Source organism: Pararge aegeria, chromosome 10, assembly GCF_905163445.1.
Source record: "Pararge aegeria chromosome 10, ilParAegt1.1, whole genome shotgun sequence".
NCBI lineage: Eukaryota > Metazoa > Arthropoda > Insecta > Lepidoptera > Nymphalidae > Pararge > Pararge aegeria.
Genome location: NC_053189.1, coordinates 5506506 through 5526247, shown reverse-complemented (window position 1 = coordinate 5526247; position 19742 = coordinate 5506506). Strand labels below are relative to the sequence as shown.

Below are 19742 nucleotides of genomic sequence, written 5' to 3'. Positions count from 1 at the left end.
TTATAAGCAATATAAGATGAGTTTTAGTCCAAACTCCAATTTTTTTACTCAGTAACTACCAGCATAATATTATTTAACTTAATAGGCTTAAGTTGAGTTTTAATACCCAAGAAATTCTCAATTTACGTAGTACAATTAATTGCTCAGTCGCTTGTTGGTGAGAATGATGGAAGCACTCCAAGATGGTAGCGGACATGATGAGATGGAAATTTGTCATACCTACATACATACATTACCAGGCACGTCATCTGTTTTTATGCCTTCATTTGGTGGAAAAATATACCTTTTACCACAGTTTTGTCGTTCAGGAACCTATTGCCTGAGTATTTCTACAAAATAGTCTTAAGACTCTCCTTCTTAAAAGTCAGTTTTTGGAAGCATTCCTCTTTATGTTCACACCCTCATCTCCCTCGTCGCCAGGATTCATAGTCTAGTTTAATATACAACGTGTAACTGAATTACGAAATATACAAAATATATTGAAGGATGCTTAAGTATATTTCATAAGGTCCATCACCCTCTAAAAATATTAAATAAAAAGAAACATATTTATTTTTCCATAAATTCGAATTCAAAACATTGTTTACTTATGACCACCCTATTGAAGAAAAAAAAACACACGCAAAGTACACGCTACACAACGCGTAGGTACCCTAATAGATGTTAGGGCTGTATCTGATTTATTTTAGTAAAAACTTCGGCAGTGGTTTACTTACTCAAAAACGATTAGATTTTCGGTTTCACAGACAAGTCTCAGAGACAGTACATTATGTACCTCTAAAGCCAGTGAAGTAATACTTTACACGTTGTAAATATTATTTCTTCTTCATTCAATCCTCCACTAAAATCAGTATTTTTTTTCGACTTAAATAGGTAGTAGGATTAGCATAAATGTAATTGACGGAATTTGACGGCCGACTGGCGCAGACGGCAGCGACCCTGAAGCCTGCAGCGGGCAGGCCGTGGGTTACATTCCCACAACTGGAAAATGTTTGTGTGATGAAAATGAATATTTTTCTGCGTCTGAGTGTTTATCCGTATGTTATAAGTATTTATTTATATTGTTCATTTAATTTTTTTTGAATTTTGAATTTTTGAATTATTCTTAAAAATATTAATCAGTAATCTTAGTATTTACCCATTACACAAGCTACGCTTTTTGTGAGGCTAAATGGCGATGTGTGTAAAACCGTGGAATATAAATATATATATATGATCAATTCAAATATATAGTAAGTATTAGGCATTAAAAATTGGAAAAACTAAAACACAAAAATAAAAATACTTACGGTATTCCTATACGGTATGCATAGCACTCATAGACGCATCCATGCCTGTCGCTACTAGCTTGATTTATAAGTACGTAGGGATGGTACTTACCTACTTACAAAATACGACTAACTTAGAGTTAGGCAGCATCCCACGATAGGTTTCGTCTTTATTCCTCTTTTATATTATGGTGCTTTATCTGCGCATGTGTCATGTTGGCGTCTTCTCTAAAATTAAAAATCGCCAAACTAATCTCTATTTAATGTGCTACTAATAGATTTATTATTTGTAAATACAGTAAATTATAATTCTTTACAAGGTAAAAGATAATATGTATTTGGGCTTTCAGGCCAAAAATTTAGGTAGGTAATTATCGGTTCAGTTCAGAGAACTGAACTACTGGTCCTACAAATACAAAAAAACAATTATTCCATTAATTTTTCAAAGATGAAGTTATACAAAAATAACAAACATGAAATTATACAAAAATAACAAGACTAAAACAAACAGTTTAATTTGAAGGTGGCAACTCAGACTGTTGCTGCCAGTTTAACGTCCTTACGTCCCTAAATTTCAAACTGGCAACCCTTAGTAAATGTCAAAAGTAAATAGAAAATAAGAGATGGGAAATTATTTTACGATAATTTAACTTTTTATTCCAATATTAATTAGTGTGCACATAATTTTAGTAAACTTTTACTATTTACCTTTAACGTGAGTGTTTTATTGTGATAGAAATGTTTTACAATTTTTGGTAAAAGCCGAGCGAGTGATTCCAGTTTTTCACCTTTTACAATGCACAATTTACGTCTTATTAAGGAATATTGTGTTTAGTATGTAACTAATGCACCTGTTTACTAAATAAAATATATTTTAGTGGTCGAAATAGGCTTGGAGCCCTTTTAATTTGATTTTTTTACCCTGGGCGTAACCTTTGAAAATTCGCGAAGAAGGCGAAACTAATATGAAATTTTTGGCTCATTTCTGAAATAAAGTGGTATTTGTTAGTGATAAAAATGGCAGAGGACGAGGTGCTTTTCGACGACGTGTATGAACTTTGCGAAATTATTGGGAAGTAAGTACTTAGGAATAAGTTTAATACTTGAATGCTTCATATTTTTATTTAGTACCTAAATAGCAGCTAAAAATTCTACATCTACCAAAACTAATTGTTTAATGTACATAAATCATTTTGATTTCGACATGCATAATTCTTATAAGAATCTATTACATACTTAGTGTTAAGAATTATAACTGGAAAAATATTGATAAGTACATTACTTGCCAAAGAATGATGGATAACAAATGTTTGAAATATTTTACATTTATATACATACATAAATACATTACATTTATAAGTACATTGATCCATCTGATCATGCAATTTGTATTTTTGTGTATAATTTGCCCGGTAAACTTGGGTCATTCAGATCAAGACAAATATGCAACTGCAACATTATTTTCATGCCTATATATTATCTCCAGTACTTATAAGTAAAACAAAACATTGCATATGTCACTTATAATACCAGTATTACAATTTAATTATGGTATATATAATGAGTATTATTATTTTTAATAATTAAGCTGAGAATAGATTGCTGATAGACTGTCTTAAAATCTCTTAATCCTGTAAAGATGATTATTATTGATAATATTATTTCAGTATGAGTGATGAAAAGTATTGGTTATTTCAATACTGGATTAAGTACTTAAAATTGACTGCTTTAAAACAATCAGCTTTTGAGATAAAGCCATTTTTAAGGTAGATTCTAAGTAGATACATCTCTTACATAGCTTATTTTTGACCCACCAATTCCAATTGAGCTCTTTTTGATTAGTGATTTTTAAAATTGTTAGATTATTAATTATTTTAAGTATCCTCCAATGAAATTTTTGACATTGGGCAATGTATTGTTGAAGTTACTAGTTTATTTCGTAATTCAAAAGTTACAGGGCTCTTGTCGATTGACACAAATGCTGCAAGATCTGTAAAGTAGTGGCAGTATTTTTATTATGAGGAAGCTCTGGGTTTCCATTTCAAATTCAGGATTTTATAATTTTAAAATCAGTTCAGTTTTCTAAGTAGTTTCGGTGGTTATCTTTCTAGGAATAATATACTGCCATTCAATTTATCATTCTAGTATAACGCTATGTAGAAACCCATCAACAGTATAGATTTAGTAAACATATATATACCTTCCAAATTAGGTGACTTCCAATTTAGATTCATATCCAGATTCTTACCAGTTAGTGAGATTACAGTCTGGCACTGACAGCTGTGAATTAATAGCAATTATTAAATGGATTAAGGCTCAACCTTACTCACACTGCATGTTTAATATGATATTGTGATGAGAAAGCATCAACGCTGAAGTATGTCAGCAATGTTTGTGGACGGTTTCTTTGCAAATTTGGTAGCTTATGGCATAGTTTGTAAGATATACTAATATAGGATATTATTACTGTAGAAAGTAAGACATATGGGCCTCTTAGCTGTAACTAAATTGCTCAGAGCTCAGCTCCAATATGTAGGTAGAAAAGCAAACTTCACTATAATTATAAATTACACCATGTAGATTCTCCTGCTTTTTGCGGTCTATAGCAAATTAAGCTTAATTTTCATAATACAAACTTGTGTAAAAATTAATCAACTACTTTAGAGCTTTGTGCTAACTAATATTAACATAATATGGAAGTTGAATTTTTTATATATTATATCATCTAATGAATATTTTATAAATTGTTAGTTGGTATGGAAAACTTCTTTGTAGGTTTATTTATTTGTAACTTCAATTTTTTCAGAGGGCCATTTAGTCTTGTCCGCCGCTGTGTTCACCGACAGACTGGACAACAGTTTGCTGTGAAAATTGTGGATGTTGCACGGTTCACAGCAAGTCCTGGATTGAGCACTGCTGGTAAGATTTTTAACTAAGAAAGTGTTATCAATAACATATATAATGGTATTTTTATCGTTAAAAACTAACAACATATTTTGTATAGTATATTATGTAGTTTTTGGGAAAAGTCTTAATGTATAGTAAAACATGATTTATTGTTATCTTGATTGGTCATAATGATCATCATTCTAGGTTTAATAATATCTCATAGCAGCCTGAAGTCTCTTATCTAAATGAATTTTAGTAGCACCAGACTGCTTTAATGTGTATTGGCAAGCTTTAGTGATTACTATCACATGTTAGAAATATTAATTGGGACAAACAGCTCTTAGAGTCAACAAGGGGGGAAAATGCCAATTTTTATACATGTGTATACAATGTTTTGAAAAAAAACTCATATAGAACTTGTTTCCTAATGCAGGACCGTTGTGATCCATTCTGTGAACATGTATGCCATTAGACCACAGGCAGCTGCTGAGTAGTGGAGTCTTTTAAGACTGATAACATCAAATTCGCCCTTCACATTCGCTGGGCAATCCTAACCTAATATTGTAAATGCGAAAGTATGATTGTTTGTTCATTTGTCCTTTCTATACGCCCAAACTAAGCCACCAATCAACTTGATTTATGGCATAGAGTCCGTAGAAAAGACGTATAGTAACATAGGCTACTATTTATGTCAGGAAAACAAACAGTTCCTAAGGCATCTGTAAAAAAAACTTAATAAACGTGTACAAAAAACATGGGCAACACCTAGTAAAGTATTAATTTTGCATTTAAAAAGGTATTTACTGACTATTTAAGCTATATTGTTACTGTTATTCTATGTCCTGCCAATACCGTAACAGTTTCTATTTTAGAAAATGATTTAATTTGTACAGTGGGTAACTAGTTCACTACCACGTAGGCCAACACTATTATAGGGGCATGAGATTCACCACTGCACCATTCACATGCTGTTTCTCTCGGTTTTATGCCAATTTTGAATTTCGTCTTGCAGGCCCAATCATATAGAATTTGAGGACTCATGCCGTTATCGCTAGGCCGATAAGACAAGGCAAGTCAGGCAATTGTTTGTTTGACGACGTCTCTGGCGCAACGTTGAGCGCTGCGAATTAAACCAGGGGGTCCCGAGTTCGATATCCGGCAGAGGCAATTTGGGATTTAATAATTTCTGAATTTTCTCTGGTCTGGTCTGGTCGGAGGCTTTGGCTGTGGCTGGTTACCAGTGTTCCCTAGTGTATTCCGGTGTGATGTCGCGTACAAACCGATTAGGGGTATGCCTACCATACTCCCTAACAGGTTAGCCCGCTACCATCTTAGACTGCATCATCAATTACCACCAGGTGAGATTGCAGTCAAGGGCTTACTTGTAGAGGAATAAAGAATTGTACTTCAATAAATCTAGGCCTAAGCCATTGCCACTCTATAGCTGGTTTATAGAGATATGACATTGATGACAATGCCTTTCTGTCGTAAGCTTCAACTCTCGAGCTTACTATTCTTACAAGACTGTCTAACCAGCAAATAGTAACAAAAAAACAACAACCTATATTGAGTCTGGGAAGCACCTTATATACAAATGATGACGGCCGATTGGCGCAGTTTGCAGCGACCCTGCTTTCTGAGTCCAAGGCCATGGGTTCGATTCCCACAAGTGGAAAATGTTTGTGTGATGAGCATAAATGTTTTTCAGTGTCTGGGTGTTTATATATATATTCTAAGTATTTATGTATATTATTCACAAAAATATTCATCAGTCATCTTAGTACCCATAACACAAGCTACGCTTACTTTGGGGCTAGGTGGCGATGTGTGTATTGTCGTAGTATATTTATTTATTTAAACTTGCTAAAGCCGCCCTGTATAATTTAAAATCTAAAATATTATGTTCTCTCTATTACAGATTTGAAACGTGAGGCAACAATATGTCACATGTTGAAACATCCTCACATTGTGGAGTTGCTGGAGACCTACAGCTCGGAGGGGATGCTGTATATGGTGTTTGAGTAGTAAGTTATTTCTCTATGTGCAGCCCCCATACTACCATCTCTTTAGTATTATTGTAATATTGTTGACTTTTGTTTGAGTTATAATCCTTATTTTTTAAATGGTTACATTTTCTTAAATAAACTGTCATTTTAAAATAATATTGTTTAAAGCGATGGCAGTGACCCCTTAAAGTATATTGTACTGAAGGTTAGGCGTAGAGTTAAACTCTCTGATCTTTCATGAGGTACGTCTGGGTTTATAGTATCCGAATTTTCTTAATTCTATATTAGCAAAATTATTAAGACTTGTTTTCTTTGCGTACTTTCATAGTGTGATGTCTTACGGGATCTTATTATGGGGCAAAGCTGCTGATATTGAAACTATATTCATATTGCAGAAAAGAGCTGTGCGGTCAATATATAAACTTAAATCACGTGAATCTCTCCGTGAAAAATTTAAAGAAATAAATATCCTTACGGTAGCCTCACAATATATTTATAACAATATAGTATTTGTAAGACAACATATTAGTCTTAATAAACAAAAAGTGGATTTAAACAGTCGACTTACAAGAATTGGTCATAAATTAGTGACATCTGCATATCGTCTGCGAAAGGTGCAGAAGGGACTCATTTGTGGGACTGAGTATACGCTTTTATAATATGCTTCCTAAGGTAATTTTGGACCTACCAATGCATAAGTTTAAAGAATGTGTTAAAACACATTTATTACAGCGAGGTTATTATACAATTGATAAATTTCTTAATGACAACGTTGCTTGCAAGCATCCGGCTCCGCTTTCATCTCTCACAAGATAGTAAAATGAACTTTAAAATGTAAAATGTAAATTGTTAATGTTGGAAAAGAGCAACTGCTGAGTTTCTTGCCAGCTTCTTCTCGGTAGAATCTGCCTTCCGAACCGGTGGTAGAGTCACTACACACAGACAGACTTGACGTTTCAAAAGTGCTTATATTAGGCCTACTTGAAATAAATGAATTTTGAATTTTTGAATTTTTTTTTAAGTTAAAGCTTATTACTTATACATACTTATTACTTTTAGCTTCATCTTTTAAATTGATTTATAACGGTTCCAGGTTGAACATTCAAAATTTATATAGTTTTTTCCACTGAACTTAAACTCGTTTAAGTTTCGGGTCTAAAATTTTTATCAATACTGTTGAGTGTTCATAAAAATTTTAGACCTCGTCATCTGCGTTTGTTATTAAAATCTGAATATTTAGGTTAGATTAAAGTATTTAATAGTTGTCCGAGTCTATTTCGAAAGGAAGACTAAAGGTCATAGCATCAGTGTTTAAGCAAAATGCTACCTGCAATATAATATCTGAACGTACAAATCTGAAAATTAAAATATATATATATCTAAGAAGTAATCTTAAATATGTATTTTTCATTCCAGTATGGATGGGTCCGACTTATGCTTTGAAGTAGTACGACGGGCCACAGCTGGCTTTGTCTACAGTGAAGCAGTAGCATGGTATGTATTATAATCATCATCCTCTCTCTCTCTCTCTCTTATAGGAGAGAGGGTTATAGAGCATATACCCACTACGCTGCTGAAATGGGGGTGTGTGAGATTTAGCGATAATTATTATACCTTGATTATAACCAGGACATTAACATGAACTCGGAAGCATGAAGGTGGACATTGGTATATATTCTAACTACGGGCTACTATACTGGTGGATCCATGGAAGAATCAGAGTTACCGAAATAGCTCAAGGTGTTGAAAAGCTGGATTGGCAATGAGCTTGGCACGTAGCTCGGAGCACCGATAGACGTTTGGGACTTAAGCAGCTACAGTTGCGACTCCGCGCTGAAAACGGGTGTGTCCGTACACAAGGAGCATATACGAGGTGGCACAAATTCGTAGAACCCTACAAAAGATCGATCTTGATCTATCGGAATACAGGTCGCCTCGCACAATGTGAAGGGGTTAAGGCCGTCGACCACACTGGCCCAACTGTGGTTTGGAGGATTTCACACACCTTTAAATAAATAAATAAATAAATATACTACGACAATACACACAACGCCATCTAGCCCCAAAGTAAGCGTAGCTTGTGTTATGGGTACTAAGATAGCTGATGAATATTTTTTTTTTATGAATGAAATACACATAAATACTTATAATATACAGATAAACACCCAGACACTGAAAAACATTCATGTTCATCATACAAACATTTTCCAGTTGTGGGAATCGAACCCACGACCTTGGACTCAGAAAGCAGGGTCGCTGCGCACTGCGCCACTAGGCCGTCAGAAAATATTACGTAGAACTCTCAGGTATGCAGGTTTCCTCACGATGTTTTCCGTCACCGTTGAAGCAAGTGATATTTTAATTACTTAAAAAGCACATTACGTAGAAAAGTTAGAGGTGCGTGCGGCGATTCGAACTCGGCCCCCCGAAAGTTAAATCGAACATTAATATAAATAAATATAATTTGTTTAGAAATTTTAACTTCTGCTTGATTGAACAAGTGAATTCATCAAGGTTCTATTTATTTCCAGCCATTACATGCGTCAAATATTAGAGGCTCTTCGCTACTGCCACGAGAACGACATCGTTCACCGAGACGTGCGCCCCCATTGCGTTTTGCTCGCCGGCCGTGACAACTGTGCTCCGGTCAAGCTTGGGGGCTTCGGAGTGGCTGCCCAACTGCCCACGCCCACAGCCCATAGAGCCCCACCAGGTGAGGAAACTATGAGCTGGTAACAGACCCTTTATGGTTGTGATACAGGAGCCGGGGCAGGGACAATCTAATATGGACCCTATATTCTAACAAATAAGATAGCTTTCTAGCAAATAAGATAGCGTTGCAACAAGGCTAATCGTAATATGCATCCTATTTCTTTTGCAATAAAGTCCATTGTTATGGTATTAAATGTTACACTGTTGCTCGCGTACACATTGTGGTTTGCTCGCTGGCCGTGAGAACTGTGGTCCGGCCAAGTTTTGGGGGCTATGGAGTGGCTGTTAAAATTCCCTTAATCACTTACACAGGGCTCCACCAGGTGAGGAAACCTCGACCCTATTATAGGAAATTTCGGGTCATCTTGTAGTAGACAGGCCGTGAGGGACAATCTAATATGGGCCTTATGTTTTAAGAAATAAGATAGCATACCCGATTAGCATGTTCCGGTCAAGTTTAGGGCCTATGGAGTTTCGGAACAATTGCCTACGCCCACTGCTCTCTGAACCCAGGTAAGGTAAACTTTAGTTTTTAACTAGACATCTTGCAGGAGTCTGGGGTTCTGGTAAAAGTCTAATGTGGATCTTACGTCCTCAGAAATAGGATTCAGAATGTAGAATTGGAGTGATACGAGTTGTCTATACCATGCACACGCTTCTGTAAAAATATCTGTTAAAAATAAGCGATTTATATGTCGTCCGATATCTTTCGAACTTTATACATAATCACGCAAATCTACATCTTATTTGTTGCACTATAAAGTCCATATTATTCTACCTCTGTGCCGATTGCACCGTATGATTGTGTTCAAGAGTCCAGTCACTCTCGGATGCTATAGTACTATAGACCTCCAATTGGTAAAAAAAAAACATTTGTCCCAAGGGTCGTATTTATTTGGGTGGTAATTGTTTCACAAAAATTTAATGAACAAATCTTTGAATTTGTGGGAAACAATTAAATTTAGATCTTATTTTTGTAGAGAAGGATGCAGGTTACAAGTTAAATGTCGAGGTGTTTTCTAACTAAATGTTTTCACTGTCACATATTACACCGCTGCTAATGAGTATTTGGCGAGAAAACGAATCACTAGCGTCACCGAAGCTTCATAGCTGGGCTGTGGCATTTTAGACAACTTCACAGATATCTTTGCAATATGTATCTTATGTCTTATGAAATAGGGCACACATTAGTCTATCGTGGGTAAGGAAACCGTATGCTTTACTACGGCCATAAAGGACACTTTAGGGCTATCACACATGCCTGTTATTGCCTCGGCGAGAGATGTAACAGTTGCTGGTAAATGTGTTCGCTGGAAAGCGCACTTTTATTTCTTAGGAAATAAAAGGCATGCTTCTTGCTGTACTTTGCCGTATTCTTAGTGCAAGGGGTTTTTTTGATGAGTTAAATGAATGTGTGCGCGTGCGCGTACTCGGCAGTTGTAATTTTTTTCTTCGTTTTTTATAATAATTATATAAGTTTTACTAATTTTGAAGGTTGTAACATTTTGTTGAATCTATGTAGAATTAACGCGTACGGAAATGTTTTTTCTTTCGTCGGGATTAGAACGTTAAATTTGAGATGTATGAAAGGTCATCTTTGAATGGAGTTGAAAGTTTAAATCTTGTTTTGTCACAAAGTTTCACACTTTGTTGACGCTATCTTGTTACTTTAAAAATAACGTCATACGTAAAGTTCCCTCCTTTACTTATGACGTTATTTTTAGAATAACCCTAAAGGTTTTTATGAAGCTTTTTTTCAGCCTTAACTGAATCTCTTATTGTTATTTTGTAATTCTGCTAATATGTTACACACATTTGTGATGGAAATCTTTCTTAATTTATGTACAATAATATATATTTGCCGGTTTATAAGCGTAGCTTTGTTGACAAAGTGTTAATTGTATACAGAACTGGTGATGGACAATCGACCTCTAGTGGGTCCTATGGGCCAAGCGTATCTCAAATCAGATGAGTATGGTAAGACTTCCATGCGAAGTGAATTGTGCCCTAAATGCATGGAGATACTGTGGAATTTTCATCGGCACACGACTCACTCATCTTCACCGACTAGGTGTCTCATAAAACAGACATGTCTAGTTTAATTCACGATAAAAGCTACGCGCATTTAAGGACATGCTGCATTGCAACGCTTTACGAATTAAGCTAATATACAATAGTCTAAGGAATTTTGAGGCCCAAGTCTAATGACCTCTCTTAGCTCGCTTATATTTTCCTCGAATCAAGCAACACCGGTATTCTGTCAGTTTTACTTTATAATATAGGAATGTAATTAAAAATTAACTGCACAATTATTGATTAAATTTTTTTTTTTTAACTCTTTATTGCACACCAAAAAACCAAAAAAAAAAAGGTCTACAAAAGGTGGTCTTAATGCTAAAGCTTTTTCTACCAGCCAACCTTCAAATGTGCGAGAAAAAACAAGTGTGGGTGTGGCAAAAACATAACTATAGTTGTCAAATTTGAAGCTCACTCAACTTAGTTAGGTCCACATCCAGAGTTCCTAGTATTGTCTAATATTGCAATTATTATGGTAATCTAAAAAAATACACTAATGGCCACAGACGCATGCGATAGTAAAGAATTATAAGGGGCATGGCAGGCGACAATATACGACGTTAGTCGAGTGTCGATTACTCACAGAGCTTGTTTTGATATTTCGCATTCATTTCTGTAGTATACCCTTTCGTGTATTTATATAATATTTGATTATAAAATAAGAAAATCATTTTTGTTAAATGGTGTCAGGAGCGTCTCACGCGAGACAGCCTATATACTCGAACATTGGCCGTGTATCCAGAATATGACAGTTTATTGTAGTATGCCCAGTAATTTATGAGGCGTTCACTGTTTTACTAAATATAACGTTAGAAACGCTGCGCGACTGCGAGCATCGTAACATTTATTCCCGTATTATTATTATGCTAAAGATAATCTATTCCACTGTTGTATATGTATTATTTGACTATAAACAGTCATACTAGTTAATATCTTCAGTCAATTTGATTGGCAACCGAGAATCTTACACCGTATTGAGTTGCAATGTGGCATGTCCATTTTGCCCCCACCTCCAATACACGAATAAAATGCATTAGCACAATTTCACAATAACACTGTGTTCGTGACAACGTTTATTATAACCTCTGTTAATATTTGTAATAGTTTTAATAAGTTAAACCCATTTTAGGTCTAACTCGCACTTAAATACTTAAATTGTAATTAAGAATTAAGGTCGACATATCTTCAATGTAAATAACAAAAGCATTAATAGTCTTTTAACTTGACATTAAACTTGATTATTGATATAACTAAAAATACTGCTTACATCATAAGTCAACTGTAGTTCGTTACGCATACGTTTAAGCTTAAAAAAACATAGGCGATGGTCTAGCTAAAAAACTGTAGTCTAGAATGTGTGAGTTAGCTCTAAAATAAATTTAATTACTGTTTAATTATCGTTGGCTTTCCACTTAATGCAAAACACGATAAACTGAATTATATAAAGTAAAAAAAAATTATTTAAAATAAATTAGTTTAAGATGTTGATTAGTAGAAGTAATACGCTAAATATGTATTGTTTAAGTTTGTTTGTGAATGTTTGACACTTTTTTTGCTGATGTACATTGGGAGGAAGAGAAAGAATTGTCGATACAGTGGATTTTGGTGAATTTTGGGTTACCTGGGATTATCTGTCTTGAATTGAAATATATTCTATATTATCATGGTCAATATATTATTGACGTTCTGAAAAGCATTATGACTACATAATTTGATCCGTTCAATCCGAAGTGTACATTTCACAAGCATTTTTTCTGTTACTTCACTAAAACAATACGTTGCCAAAAATTAACACCTTATTTATTGTAAGGCAAAACAAGAATTTGTCCAATTTTTCAAATTGTTTTAAGTAAAACAAACTAAATTGATTATTCACAATATATTATACTAGATATTTTTGTATATAGCTATTAAAAAGCGCGACTATGTAAAATATCACTGCTTACTTAATTTGATTCAACAAAAAAAAGAGGATTATATCGACATTTTATGTTTTTATTATTAATTTAGAAATTCCGCTGCAGCACTAAATATATAAAACAATTTTAAAAGCTATTTGTAATGGATCCGATAACGTAAAACCTTTTTTTTCTCAAGGTCGTATCGGCACTCCACACTACATGGCTCCGGAAGTAGTATCGAGCCAATTGTATGGGAAGCCGGTAGACGTATGGGCCGCTGGGATTCTTTTGCATGTACTCCTCGTGGGCTATTTGCCCTTTACTGGAACGAGGGAAAGACTTTTCGAGGCTATTTGTCGTGGCCGATTACATGTAAGTTTTTTTTTATTGACCTATTAATTTTTGTCTTATTGCCATTTTCGTGTGACATGAAAGAATAAAACACTATATTTAGATAAAGGCAGGTTAAGACCTGACCTGTCCATATGCAACAAATCCTTAGATAATCCTTATTTAATGTAATCTGCGACAACTACAAAGTATACTTATTAAGTCTGAATATCTTCCGAGGATGCTCCAGTATTGAAACGAAACTTGTGTAGAGAGCGTATTTTGGTTAATCTGTGTGTGTGAATATAGTTAATAATATATATAAAATACACCGGAAAGATTTTGACAGCAAAGGCAAAACCAAAGAGGCATCGCAACCTACCTGTTCCATTAATTGCCAATATAAATCATCCCGGGAGGCACGTAAACAAACAAAATATTTCGTTTTTGAGTATAGAAACGTGGATACATTAAATAAATTGTGTAGGACACTTACCACAGAAGATGCCTTTTACACATTGTCAGCCTAACCAATAAATTTGCTTGCCGGCTTGGTAGATAAAATGCTCGCTGAACTCCTCGTTTATTTGTTCAAACTTTTGATCCTTAACATCCAATATAGCATAACATTCAACGCCACAACAGTAACTTGGGAACTCATTCATTATTGACCGGCAATTTATTTGTAGTTTGATGCACCTCTATGGGAGGATATCAGCGACGCAGCGAAAGATCTTGTGCAAAGAATGTTGACGGTGGATCACACGCAGAGGATTAACATTCAAGAAGTTCTTAACCACCGATGGATTAGGGTATGTTCTTCTGTCTTATGTTATAAAACAATTCTTTGGACTAAAATTTAGAGCTTTTTGTGTCAGGACGGACGGACCGGAACAGCTGTCCGGGGAAGTAATACCGCCATGTGCAAAACACACAAACAACATCTTAAGAACCCTGGTAACAGCTCTCTTTACAAATCGATACTAATTCTAGGATCGCGACAAGCAGAACAGAATCCACTTATCGAATACAGTGGAGGAGTTGAAGAAGTTCAACAGCCGGCGGCGTCTTCGTGCTGCGACCCTCGCGGCTGCCTCTGTTGATGATGAAGAGGAAGATGAACAGCCACCTCGGCGTCTAGTGCTTATGGAGGAGGCCAATGCTGCTGGTAAAAAACATACTCCCCACAAAGTTAAGAGTTGGTTTAGCTTTCAAATGTGTAATTGCCGGCACTTGTGTCTGTCCTTCGAGGAATCGGTTCGTAACTAGCACAACAATTTACACGAGTTCAGCCGCCGATTACACATTTAAAATGTATTTTACTCATGAAAGTTTAAATTGAAAAATAGGTTAAAACATAACCGCTCCTTCGATATCGATATCGTCTTATTGCTGCAAGAACCGTGCGCTTAATTTTTAGTTGCGTCTACGCTGTTATTATTTTAAGGTCTTCCTTATTTAATAACATTCGTCCTGTTAAGTTAATAAGTGTTTTATCAAATGCTTGAATACCGGTGTCTTTTGAGATTATTATTGCTGCAAGAGCCGCATGCCTAATTTTTAGTTGCGTGTAAAATTGTTTTCTTATTTCGGAGCCATTTTTCCGCCACTACAAGCAAGCCCTTAAAAGCAATCTCTTTGTATGTAAGTTATGATGCAGTCTAAAACGGAAGCGGACGACTACCTGCGCGAAGCTACTCTCGCAGCTAACTTCTGCGACGGTATAAAGTTGGAATAGGACTATACTAATCATATTTTTGTTACAGCTGTGAATCTCATCGTTGAGTCTTTGGACGATGTGGCCGTACTCCAAGATGGTCCCGGTTTCATGGACCCTGACCTTTTCCACAGTGTACTCGATGATCTGCAATTAAGATCTCTCTTAGAGGTGATTACTAACAACTCATTCTGGCTTCTGGTATAGTTTTAACACATCTTAGCTTATAACTGTAGCTGTAGCCAGATGCTTGCGATGGTGTCGCTTTTCTTTTTAACCCCCGATGCAAAAACGACGGGGTGTTATAAGTTTAACATATCTGTGTGCCTGCGTGCGAGCAAGCATGCGTGCGTGCGTGCTTTTGTTTTTCTTTGTTTGAAAGTTGCATTAGTCGAAGTGCTCTTGACGAAAATCGGTCCAATTGAGTCGCCGCCGCAAAATGGCGGATTAAATTTTTTTTCACAACTACCGACTTCTTTCGGGAGTTTTTAAATTTTCAATTTAATTACTTGTTCATTTATGTAGTAGTAGTAGTCTTGACGGACTAAGCAGATGGCCCACCTGATAGTAAGTGGAAAACCATCGCCTGTAAACGGAGCAACACTTTGCAGAGCATGCAAGAAACACGTCCTACTCACTGGAAGACACTCCACTAATTGTCTTCCCTGAGAATGAGCAGGGCTTAGGCCATACACATCCATGCTAGCCCAGTGCAAGTTTACACGTCTTTTGGAACATTATGGAGAACTCTCGATTTCTTCACGAGCAAGTGACTAATGGCCTAAAGCAAAGCCCAAAAGAGCTCCGTAAAGTTAAGGGTGCGTGCAGACGATCAAACTGTTTTCCTCCTAAAGGGACGCGCTAAACTTTGAGCTATCAGCACTTTCACACGTGGGCCGGTAATCATAATCATCACTTCAACAGATTGATGCTCACTGCTGGAGATAGGTCCTTTGTAGGGAGTTTCCAGCGGCTTCCAGCAACCCGCTTAATATCGTCTGTCCACGCTGTGGGCCGACTTACGCTGCGTTTACTGGTGTTGGGTAGCCACCTTGGGGGCCGGTAATCATCATATCAACCCATTACCGGCCCATTGCAGGGCACGGGTCTCCTCCCACAATTGGAAAGGGTTAAGGCCATAGTCCACAACGCTGGCCCAGTGCTTATTGGTGGACTTCTTTGAAAACATTATGCAGAACACTCAGGTTTCCTCACGATGTTTTCCTTCACCGTTGAAGCAAGTGATATTTAATTACATAAAACGAACATAACTTAGAAAAGTTAGAGGTGCGTGCTGGGATACGAACTGGGCCCCCCGAAAGTGAAGTCGAGCTCCTACCCAATGCGCTATCACCGTTTCAATAATGGTTAACTGTAATTATGATCAAGATGATTGTTTTCTTAAAATCCTATAAATTCTGCACCATCAGGTTTACGACCGCATAGCCTGTACGGTCGTGGTAACGAGCGGTCGTGCCCCGGCGGCTGAGGGCCGCTCCCGGGCCCGGGCGGCCCTCGAAGCGGCGGCCCGGCTCCGGTCCGGTTCCACACCGGGTGCCGCAGCGCCCACCACCGCGACGGCCATACACGATCTGCGCCGGGTGCTGGCTGTACCGCATGTCAAGGTCAGTGCTTAGTGACCACTAGTTATTGTGCGCGGGAATGTTTATGTTTATTTACCCAGTACCAAGTGGGACTCATTGCTCGTACCATGATTGACCTTGGGGTCCGCAGTTGCTCAAATCGATATTGAAAAGTCTATTATACTATATTATGATTTTCTAGAGTTGGAGACTCCTAGGACTAGGTGTAAAAAATCGTATCTTGCTAATCGTATCATTATTTTTTTCCCTTGCAATTTATTTATTTGTTCACTTATCAGGATTCATAAGTGTTCATAAATATATTTTTACATAATTGTAAGGGGATGGTGATAATTTCGTTCGCCAACTTAAACCTAAAGCTACGAGGTATCCAAAAACGTGCCCTGGTTTAAGATGAGCCCATAACAAACTATTACATTTGAAGGGCTAGTATGCGCGTCGTGAGAGAGTTATGTCTACCCATTATCTTCTCCCTTGCATACTATAGTTTGTCTATATCTATAGAAAAAATACGAGTAACGGGTAGAGATATTTACCTCTTGTCGCGCATGCATATTACAAGTATGAATGAAGAAATCAATGATGAACATGTTTGGACAGATTTGAATTTTTTTTCTTTGTTTGCCTCAGTGAGAGCTGGATTCAAAAAAAGAAAATTAAGGAAAACCCAAAGAGGTTAAAGGAACACCTGAAAATTCAAAATACCTAATCGAAATAAGTAATTTTGTATGGAAATTGTCACTGTGGATTACATTCAATAGATGGCGTTGTTTAGGTGGCACGAAGCTCATCGGCTCATCTAGTAATTTACCTATGCTTTAAGTTTTGTAAAAATTTTAGTCAATAAATATGCACTCGTTACACTTACGTTTTTTTCCGATGTTTTCTTTTTTAATTACGTACCTTAGCTTTGTGCGTAGTTTTATACAATAATAAGTACTCTGCTTAAAAAAATATACTAAATTCTATGTTAAAAAAAAAACTATTCTGTGACTACATCGCATGAAGTGGTATATCTAAGAATGCAGTTTGAATCTTAGATTCTATGTTCAGACTTATATCAATAACTTATATAAAGGGGTGACAACATTGGGAAACATTGTCCACTAATCCGCACTGGGCCAGCGTGGACTGCGGCCTTTACCCCTTCTCATTGTGGGAGGAGACCCGTGGCCTGTAGTGGGCCGATAATATAACATAATATAACATAATATAACATAATATAACATTGGGAAATACCTTTATATAAGTTTGGAGTCATCTAGAATTCTATTTTCGATGGCATCATTTGTTATCATTCAGATTGAATATAAAATTCTGCAATTAATAACTAAACAGTGTTTGTACTTGGTTCAATAAATCAAAAATTTAGTATCTTTTGAATAAAATATTATATACGTCGATAGTTTACAGCAAAGAACGGTTTTTTTCGTAGAATCGACTTAGTAAAATACTGTGGCCGAATCGGAAATTCATTAATTTCGCTACAAACTGTATGTTTGCTGGGATGCGTCTACCAAAGGATGCGATTTAAAGCGAACAGTCAAAATTATTAGGAGTAATGTAGTAGCTATTATAGTATCACAGTTTAGTAGTATCGCATTTTGCAGCGATCCTGCTTTTAAAAGTACTGTTTATACATACATATGTTTAGCCGCACATTTAAAAAAACATTATTTTTTTAAATTTGTCTGTCTGTCTGGTTGTTCCGGCTAATCTCCAAAATGGCTGGAATGATTTTGGCACGGCCATAACTGGCAAAAACCTTATTTTACATGCTTTCCTACGTTTTTGTTTTTTTTTAAACCAAAACAGACGCGGACTGCTTGTTTATAAGGTTTGCTGATCTTAACGTTTTTTTTAATCGTCTCAAGCTCATAAACAATAATCCTTGTGGTTGCGGTAATAATAAAGCATAAATTAAAAGAAATAAAAACAAAACGAGCAAAATTCTGCAAAGGTTTGTTGGTCATATATTTCATATTAAATACCTAGTTCTCTTTTTAATCTACTACCACTTCGTCAGGGGACACAGGTCATAGAGAAGAAGTGAAGCAAGAAACTCCAGAGTAACCAATCTTTCAAATCTAATTTTCTAAGAGAACATATTTTATACTATTGATCAATTTAATACCAAACAATTTACTATTATAAACATATACTTTAATTGTATTTAAAGAAATTGAAATAATAAAGATTTAAGGCTAAGTAGGTACTTCGCTTTAGTATGTCGTCTGGCAATTATTTGCTGGCAAGTATAATGACCCAATTGTATAGTGACAATTGTGTGTTGACAACGGTATATTGAAGAAAAAACTGATCCGAACAAATACTGTGGGATTCGTCTCGTCGCGATCGAGCTACAATGTTTTTCCATATCGTGACCAACGTATAGGATCTCGAGGAAAACTGAAATAAATTAAACATACCATGCCATAAGAAAAGAAAAACAAAATAATGGAACTAAAAAATCACATAATTTTTTTTTATAAATAATAAGTGAATCTACTACTAGTGTTTCAAATCGTTCGATCACTCATTGAAATCCAGCCGAGTATATTGAACGAATAGTTGTTCTCTTTTTTTCTATGCTGCGCAACGCATACGAAAAGGCCAGATATGCTATTTTTGTTTATTGATTAGTTTCGTGATGGGTTCTCAGATTTAATGCAAATTTAAATAAAATACTGTGTTTCTAAGCAAAATAGTAGTTTTAAATGATAAAGCAATGGTTTACTTACTTGAAATAGGATACGCCATGCTCTTTTCTCACTTTGGTTGAGTAGTTTTTGCATGTTTTTACCACGCAATATGTAATTTTGTACGTGTAATCTGTTAGTGGTGGATGGAAATAAAGACTGGCCCGAAATTCATACCGTTTTTGCGTGCCCTTTTAGTTCGGACGCTTTGAGCGCTGACCCGAAGTCCAATTCATATTACGTCCGTGATAATAATGTAGTATTTGTAAGACAAAACATTACCGCCTTACTCGAAATGGACATAAGTTTTTATAATTTTACCTACACTTAGAGGAATTATCAATTTTATAAATTTAAAATTCATATAAAAAATTTCGGAACCGACAGGATTTGAACCTGCGACTCTCTGGCAATCGCGGCCTGAGAGCGGACCTTTGAAAAAGTAGATCGAAACTGCAACGTTTCCTATATGCAGTATCTTTGCACGTGTCTATAAACTTAACAGATGAGAAAAAGAGAGAGAAGAACTAGATAGATTGT

At 36.0% G+C, this 19742-nt stretch overlaps 1 protein-coding gene across 1 annotated transcript; it reads left to right on the top strand.

Moving 5' to 3' along the window:
• The first annotated feature begins 1903 nt into the window (after nt 1–1903).
• LOC120626842 (peripheral plasma membrane protein CASK-like) lies at nt 1904–16536 on the top strand. The gene is made up of 12 exons (XM_039894614.1): nt 1904–1983; nt 2278–2344; nt 4075–4187; nt 6076–6181; nt 7580–7657; nt 8695–8876; nt 10784–10852; nt 13049–13224; nt 13872–13994; nt 14176–14350; nt 14949–15070; nt 16330–16536. The coding sequence occupies exons 2-12, from the start codon at nt 2286–2288 to the stop codon at nt 16534–16536; spliced, it is 1410 nt and encodes a 469-aa protein (XP_039750548.1). The 5' UTR covers nt 1904–1983; nt 2278–2285.
• The last annotated feature ends 3206 nt before the right edge of the window (nt 16537–19742 follow it).